We start from the raw sequence: 7,566 nt of genomic DNA, 5'->3' as shown, positions 1-7,566 counted from the left end.
GTTCAGCAATCTGAACCCGAGAAAGTCCTCACGGGTCTCGACCTCAATATCTACCACCTGGTGGTCGGCGTTCTCAAGCTGATCATGACGGGCGATGCCTCGGGTCATGGCAGCCGTCTCGATGCGTCTTCCAGTGTGGAGGCGAATCTCTAGTTGTTTTTCACACCAGATTTGCGAACTGAAATCGTACGGTTACGCCACACAGGCCACCCACCAGTAACGGATAGCTTACCGTGTTTTCGGAAACGGACGATAGGAGGGTCCTCCATGTCAACAGCTCTTTCCTGTGCTTTCCACATTTTCTGGGCGGAAGCGGAGAACTGCTGTCAGCTCCCAGCAATCCGTTACTTTCACACGGTAGGTGATTACCATAGGAATGATTTCTTTTCCAAACGCCCCCCTGTGTGCAATAAGAGTTGTGTGCCCAGTCACCAGGTACGACCGATGCACCGACGAACGTTCTCACTTAACAGTGGCCGTAGAGGAACGATTGCCGTGGACCAAGAGCCCGCTTGTCTCTCGTGGGTCCACGGAGTCCAGCATGAAGACTCTTGGGCCGTGCTGGCACATTGTAAAGCCAAGCACAAATACCTCGATCTGGTTCGGTTGAACGTAAAGACAGGGCAGACGGAACCTCTGTCGGCCACGCGTCATTTTCGGCCGACCTGCCGGTTTGGAGCCGCTGTGGCCGCTCGAGAGGGAGTGGTTTTCGTTTTCGGGGGGTACGACTTCATAGGAAATGCTGGCGCAAATGACTCGTCGAACCCGCTGCTTGACCGAGAAACGAGAATTCGGCAACGTGATAATGAGAGCACAGACCACGACTGCCGTATGCCAGTAGGGGACCTGTTTATGGTCGAGAGCGACAAAGGCGCCGAGTGGCGAATGCTCTACAACAAGGAGGGGAACCCCTCACCAGCAGTTAAACGATTCTGGGAGAGGCGATCACCATCAGCGAGGGCCTTTGCATCTTTAACAACCACTCAGTACGGCATTCTTCTCTTTGGGGGCGAGAACGGTGAGAGACAGGCTCTCGACGACGGGTGGTTTCTCAACGCCGAGTCTTTCGACTGGCAGCAAACTTTGAGCAGGCCGGCAGCAAGATGTCTGCATAGCGCCTGCTGGATTCGAGACCAAGGTGTCATCATCAGGGGAGGGCAGAACCAGGCTGAGTCGGAAATGCTCGATGACATGTGGCTGCTTCCAATGTTCAAGGGAGCCAAGGTGACTAACATAAAGTGGCAGCCTCTGCAGTCAACCGGCGCAGACCCAGGCAAGGCAGAACGAGAAAGCATGGTGTCACTGAATCCCCGGTCTGTCCTGTTCGTAGGAGTCGTAGGCGGCGAGCTCACTGCCCGTCATCTGGACATAACCACATGGCACTGGACTGACATAACCACACTGCTGCCACCGCCACCGCCCCCGTTGACCCAGTACGTCGCTATGTGTCTTTCGGTGGAAGCCATCCTCCCACAAGCGACACTAAACCTCCTAATGGCTGGGGAGGAGATTACAGTCTTGATGGACTCCTTTGAACCTGGTGTGCAGTGGACATTCACCACGGCTGACGTGTTGCAGGCCATGAGAGGGGCATACGCCGCTGACAAAGCTATTGCCACCACAACTACGGCTTCCGTCGGTACCTTGACGACTTTTCCAGTGCACTTTTATGATTAATCATAATGAAAAACGACCATAGTGAACAATCAACGACTTTGAACAACCACTTTGATAAATCATAATGGAAACGACCTTAATCATAGTGAACAATCAACGACTTTGATAGAGTCCGGAGAACGCCCAGCATCAGCATTAGGAACGCACCCAACACGAACCAGTCGCTCCGAACTCGACACGAATTCTGGTCGGTGAGCTGGAACAGCAGTGGGCACACAGGAACGACACATGAATTCGTGTACGGGTCGTATGCTTGCGGCTTGCAGACCGCTGTAGGTTCGCATACGTCTCCCATAATCGCAGTAACGTTAGACTGCAGGCCTATTCGGTACAGGTTTCTGTCCCAAGTCACGTCCACTCCTTGCAGCACTGTGTCCCGTACGATGCATGACCTCACCTTTATAGCCAAAGACGATGGGATCCCTGATTGAGGGAGGCGTCCGGCGGCGGTCTAGAATACCTAATCGGGGTACGGGACGCGTCTGCAGCAGGCAAAGCTCCAGATGGCCTAGGTCGTCAGGGTCGTCACCTACAAGTCGATTCAAGTCGAAGCTGATTGCCGCCGACGTGGGAGTCATGGAGATTTGCAACGAAGGCAGCCGTCCTCTGAGTTCGGGGAGGATGGTGCACTTCTGATGGCAGGTCACACCTCGAAGATTTGCCACGAGAGATTCAAAATACCTCTCTGGAAGCGAGAGGCAAGCCGAGCTGGGATCAAACACCGCAGTCCAGAGGCCTGACTGTCCCAGCGGCCGACCGCAAACCTGAGGCTGCAGAACGGCCACCGCGAGTCTGTTTTGCCACCAGGCATCTTCCACTGTTGAAGAGGGCGACCAAACCACATGTAGTGGGGGGGTCTCGACAAAAGACAGCCTGGGGTTGTGAGAACCCAGGGAGAGCGTCCAGTACCGTTCTCGCAAATAATTGGACAGGGACACGTCCCTGCAGCGATACCCAGCCAATCCAAGCACCCCGTCGAATCCCAGGTTGGTGTTGGCCATAGGCGCGAAGCTCTGCGTCACCACCTGGACAGGGTACCGCGTCAGGAGCTGTGTGAGGGTGGCGAGAAACCCACCACTGAAGTATCACTCATAACCAGCGACATATCCACGAAGGCTTCAGCCACGTATTCGCTGCAGTCCACCCCGTCATGAATGGGCCGTGCCGCAGAGTGCATCTGAGTGGGGAGCACGAACGTCGTGCTCTCACACGGAAATGTGGGTTGCAAACTTGTGGATAGGGTGCATGGATGCGTTTGTTGAGTACACCAAGCCGCATGGAGCTTCTCTACGTTCACCCCCCATGTTGGCGATTTGGCCGACCCTCTCCAAAAAAGTCTGGTATCTGCAGACTGTCCGTCCAAGGAGAGCCGCACGGTTTGCTTGGACACTAACGGATCAACGACGACTCGCACGGTGGGCACCGCATTTACGAAGTTGACTGGAAGGTCAGGCATTTGACGCAATTCATTACGATTTTTAAGATCACACAAGACGGGGCATGGGCGTCCAGCCCCTTTCCGCAGCTAGCAGCCAGGTCTTAGCCGCTAAGCCAGTCTCCGGGTCGTCCAGGAATAGCCCATCGACACTCTGCTCGAAGAAGCGGACAGCTTCCCAGAGAGAGCTATTCCCGAAGTCTGGCCCAGCGGACTCTGGAACGATAGTCCACGGGATGACAAGGATGCCGGCGTCCCGGTACCGACTAACAACTTCAGGGAACTTCATGAGAATCTGCTTGTCCGGAGAGATAGCATGTACGCCATTATTCTTGCACCACTGAGGGGTAGCATTCAGAATTGTGTTGTGTGAGAATTGGCCGACGGCGTCAAACTCCTTCTTGTAAACACCATAGACTAAGTCGTCCGCTGATGATCGGTTTGCTAGATGCGCATCCCAAACCAAAGCAGCCACCTTGTAGTCGTTCTTGAAAGCCAGGACTTCCTCCACGTCAAAACACTCAATCCAAACTTTACTTGAGTCTATGCCAGAGGTCAGCAATCGTTCGCGAACTACTCGGACAAGGTCATATCCACGCGCGAGGTAGTATGACGGGTGTTTGAGTTCGATAAAGACGGAGACGCCTGCAGCGCGGGCGAGGGCCAGAAAGGAGTCCAACGTCATTGGCGTGCCCAGGTTCGATGAGTGGTACGGATCAGGGTTCTTCCGTCGCGACGCGATCTCAAATTTCAACCGGTATTTCAGTTCGTCAGCATCGTTGAACATACCTGGCATCTGGTCGGGCCACACGCCAGTGACGTCGTAAGCCCAGGCAGCGTCCCCCACCCCTAATCCATCCACCCTGCGGGTCTCTTCAGGGACGTTTGTTACGACGTCAGTCGCTTTATCCATCAACGGCTCGTGGAGACAGACCGGTGTGCCGTCATCCAGCAGGTTTACGTCGCATTCCCAAAACACACTGGGGCTCACATTGAGTGCTTGAAGGTAGGCTTCCCTGCTTTCATCCGGGTGCATAGCAGAGGCTCCTCTGTGGGCCACTACAATGGTCCCTTCAGAGTACGCCGGCGCTGGCGACCTCGTGATAAAATACGTTGCCAAAAAGGCTACAACAGCGCCAATGACCACTCCGCAAAGGGCGCATCCAAGGAAGCCATTCCTTCTTGATGTGCCTCTGAAATCCCCCGAGGTCGTAGATGAACCAGAGGTCAGCGTCATTGACGGCTCTAACATTGAATTGCCATTTTATGAGGTCACTGAGGCGTTAAACGCGGGGTTATTTGGATGGTTCGGAAGTCAAACATTGGTGATTGGGCTTCTCGACCGCACGAAATTTTCAGTGGGCATGAATTGCATCTTTCTCTTTACACGAAGCGTAGCATCGTAGCATGGATGTGTCTCTCGAAAGGTCCACCAACAGACCCAGTTTCCGCACAGACCCAAGTATCTCGCGCCGACGTCCCCAAAACACGATATTTGATGGGATGCCGCTGCTCCAGGACCGCACCTTTCACAATCAGGTCCGAGGCCAGCCGTAGGCCGAGCCACTGCGAAGTGAGCGCGAGTCTGAATCCTGTGATAGAGACGGAACAGGCCGTCACGGTTGAGGCTCCTCCCATGAAAAAGGTGAAGTCAGGTAGAGCTGACTCGATGGCAAGCTCGGCCACTACTTGTCGACGTTCGTCAGGGCGACGGAATTCTATCGAGAATGATCAGCCGCTTGACGTTTCTCGACGACGAAGTTCTGTGGAGCATGACCAGCTGCTAAAGGCCTCTCGACGACGGAATTCTATCGAGAATGATCAGCCGCTTAACGCTTCTCGACGACGAAGTTCTGTGGAGCATGACCAGCCGCTAAAGGCCTCTCGACGACGTAGTTCTATCGAGAATGATCAGCCGCTTAACGCTTCTCGACGACAAAGTTCAATGGAGTATGACCAGCCGCTAAAGGCCTCTCGACGACGGAGTTCTATGGAGCGTGACCAGCCGCTGAAGTCTTCTGGACGACGAAGTTCTGTGGACCAGGATCAGCCGCTGAAGGCTTCTCGACGACGCAGTTCCCTCGGCGACTGTCTTAAGGCTTCGTCTTTACTGAGAAAGTCATCTGGTCTTATCAGTGATGCCCCAGTGAAGGTGGCCTTCGAAGAATGCGAAGCAGCGAACCCAGACCTCCAGGATTTAGCGACTCCTAATCCGGTGAAAGCGGCGCCTGAGCCACCTACGACCGATAATGATGGCTCACTTCCCCCCAGCCGCCAAACGAGGCGAGATAGATTACCGACGAAACTACGGCACCGTACATGCAGTCCCAGAGATGATGCAATCGACGAGACAAACATTACGACTCCCAAGGTGTTCTCAATTTGCTCATTCGACACGGATCTGCCTCCTAAAGCAGTTCAACACCGACACCGGTTGCGTGACTGGGCAGAAAGTGCGCACGTTTTGAAAGGTGACAACGACACGCTACGACGCGCAGTGAAGGCAATGGTCACTGGAGGCCAGAAAACCAGTCGGCTGCAAGAAGCGGCAGCTCATCTGTGGGAGGCTTTCCGAAGCGGCTCGAATGGGAGGTCGACGACCGACCAGATGGAGAAGGCTAGACTCTTCGCAAACCTACCGCTACCGTTGCCGGACATGCAAGACGATCCGGCATTTGAACAGATTGTCAACCTGCAGCGAACGGCGGCGATGTTGTATGCTCAGTACGCTATGGTTCCCCACAGCGTGCATTCAGAGAACCCCAACAACTCCGATATCATTCTGGAATCTAGCTGCATCGACCAACACATAATGAGTCCTTGGAGTGATATCGATCCAGACATTCGGCATGATTTCTTTGTGGATTACCCTCCGGACATCGCTGTAGACGAATACTTCCGAAGCCCGTTAGTGAGTTGTGTGGCAGACTCGTTCAAGACTGGGCCAAAATCTGAGTCGCCCACACTTGTCGCTCCCTCCGCCATCCCACCCGTACCTGGGGGACCTCTAGGTGCCACTACCATATCTGGATGGGACGAAAGCGGGATGTGGACGGATCCCCATGCAGGAATCCAGCTGGCAAAGAAACAGCTTCGAAAGATACACCAGTGGGTTCGCATTTCCGAGCTTCCGAAATACCGTGACGCATTCTCCTTGGCGAGAGGTAAGTCGCAGGCGGCTGTGGAGGTGTGCATGTTCGCCCGGAAGCCAAGTGCGTGGAGCATACGGCAAGGCTTTGTTGGAGACTGTTCCTTTCTCAGTTCGCTGGCGGCGTTGGCGGAGTTTGACCGGAGATTCGACCAGACCAACCTGACCTCTCTGATATTCCCCAGAAAACCGAATCCTGAGACTGGAGTGTCCGAATCAACCATCAACCCGCGTGGGATGTACGCTTGCAGGCTCTTTTTTAACGGTGTCTTTCGGAAGGTATTGATCGATGACAGAGTCCCGATTAAGGAAAGTGGAAAGCTGCTCGCCGCGCATTCAGCACACCCAGGAGAGATGTGGGTTACTCTGCTCGAGAAAGCCTTCATAAAGCTAATGGGCGGCTCCTACTACATGAGGGGGTCGAATCCAGGGGCCGACCTCTTTCATCTGACAGGCTGGATACCGGAAACGCTTCCGTTCAGATCCGATGTCCAGATGGGGAGTCCCAACAACATGTCGTCCATGGTCACTGGTGGACCCATGTCTCAATCAGTGCGGTACAGAGACGATCCCTTCTGGCTGTCAGCATGGCAGCGGCTTCACAATGGACTTGAACGAGGCCACTGTGTGGCTTGCTTAGGCACCACGGAAGTGGTAGATGCGGCTCCCTTCGGCTTGGACTTCCCGGAGGGCGTCTCCGTCTCGAGCGGGGTCGTGGCGAAGCATGCATATTCGGTGCTTCGCACCACTCAGGTCAACATGGGCGGGAGGACTTTACGGCTTCTTTTCGTCAAGAACCCCTGGGGAATTGTGCGGTGGAAGGGTGCATTCGGCCCTACTGACAACACTAACTGGACAAAGCAACTGCAAGATCTTTTGTCATATGACCAGCCCAGCGAGGCTGCGGTGGACAACGGGACATATTGGATTCAGTGGCATGACGTCGTCTTCTGGTTCAGTCACCTTTACATGTGCTGGAACGACCAACCCTATCCGTGAGACCCGCGTGAAGACCCCTCACACAGACACTCGTCAATTGTTCATACGTGCTGGACGGTCACGCCGAAGATGATGTCGACGTCGCTGACTGACGACTCCCACCTCGTAGCCTTCAACCCCCAGCACTGCCTGGAGCTCTTGCCGGAGCTGTCCTCACTAAAGAAGGACTCCAGCGAGTACGCCAGGGTTCTCCGAAGGTACGACCTTACAGGAAGCCCACGCGAGGAAGTGGAGGTTAAGGTTTTTTTTAGCCGTCACGTCCGTGGGCGGCAGATGGACCCGTGCCAGCGCTACCTAGCACTTCACG

At 54.7% G+C, this 7,566-nt stretch overlaps 4 protein-coding genes across 6 annotated transcripts; 2 read left to right on the top strand and 2 right to left on the bottom strand.

The window, feature by feature from the left end:
• Nucleotides 1–444: 444 nt before the first annotated feature.
• Nucleotides 445–1,677, top strand: KVP18_000751 (uncharacterized protein; the record flags this gene model as incomplete). The annotated part of the gene is made up of 1 exon (XM_067950122.1): nt 445–1,677. The coding sequence occupies one exon, from the start codon at nt 445–447 to the stop codon at nt 1,675–1,677; it is 1,233 nt and encodes a 410-aa protein (XP_067813633.1).
• A 76-nt stretch (nt 1,678–1,753) lies between these two features.
• Nucleotides 1,754–3,133, bottom strand: KVP18_005096 (uncharacterized protein; the record flags this gene model as incomplete). Its single annotated transcript, XM_067949447.1, has 3 exons — nt 1,754–2,046; nt 2,075–2,726; nt 2,753–3,133. 3 exons carry the CDS (start codon nt 3,131–3,133, stop codon nt 1,754–1,756), a joined length of 1,326 nt encoding a protein of 441 aa, XP_067813636.1.
• Nucleotides 3,134–3,161: 28 nt separating this feature from the next.
• On the bottom strand, nt 3,162–4,364 carry KVP18_000750 (uncharacterized protein; the record flags this gene model as incomplete). Of its 2 annotated transcripts, none has more annotated exons than XM_067950120.1 (1): nt 3,162–4,364. In XM_067950120.1, one exon carries the CDS (start codon nt 4,362–4,364, stop codon nt 3,162–3,164), a length of 1,203 nt encoding a protein of 400 aa, XP_067813631.1. The 2 variants fall into 2 exon arrangements, with proteins under 2 accessions (XP_067813631.1, XP_067813632.1); XM_067950121.1 differs by having other exon boundaries at nt 3,162–4,148.
• Nucleotides 4,365–5,057: 693 nt separating this feature from the next.
• On the top strand, nt 5,058–7,521 carry KVP18_000752 (uncharacterized protein; the record flags this gene model as incomplete). 2 transcript variants are annotated; one of them, XM_067950123.1, is made up of 2 exons in its annotated part: nt 5,058–7,255; nt 7,286–7,521. In XM_067950123.1, coding segments are annotated over 2 exons (2,434 nt in total), but the record flags the coding sequence as incomplete, so codon positions are not given. The 2 variants fall into 2 exon arrangements, with proteins under 2 accessions (XP_067813634.1, XP_067813635.1); XM_067950124.1 differs by lacking the exon at nt 7,286–7,521 and having other exon boundaries at nt 5,058–7,259.
• Nucleotides 7,522–7,566: the final 45 nt, after the last annotated feature.

Source organism: the organism of the source record quoted next (genome assembly GCF_019968955.1).
Source record: "MAG: Porospora cf. gigantea A chromosome Unknown PgA_NODE_1143_length_7566_cov_333.762, whole genome shotgun sequence".
NCBI lineage: Eukaryota > Apicomplexa > Conoidasida > Eugregarinorida > Porosporidae > Porospora > Porospora cf. gigantea A.
Note: the sequence above shows the minus strand (reverse complement) of the source record. Positions and strands in the feature narration are given on the sequence as shown.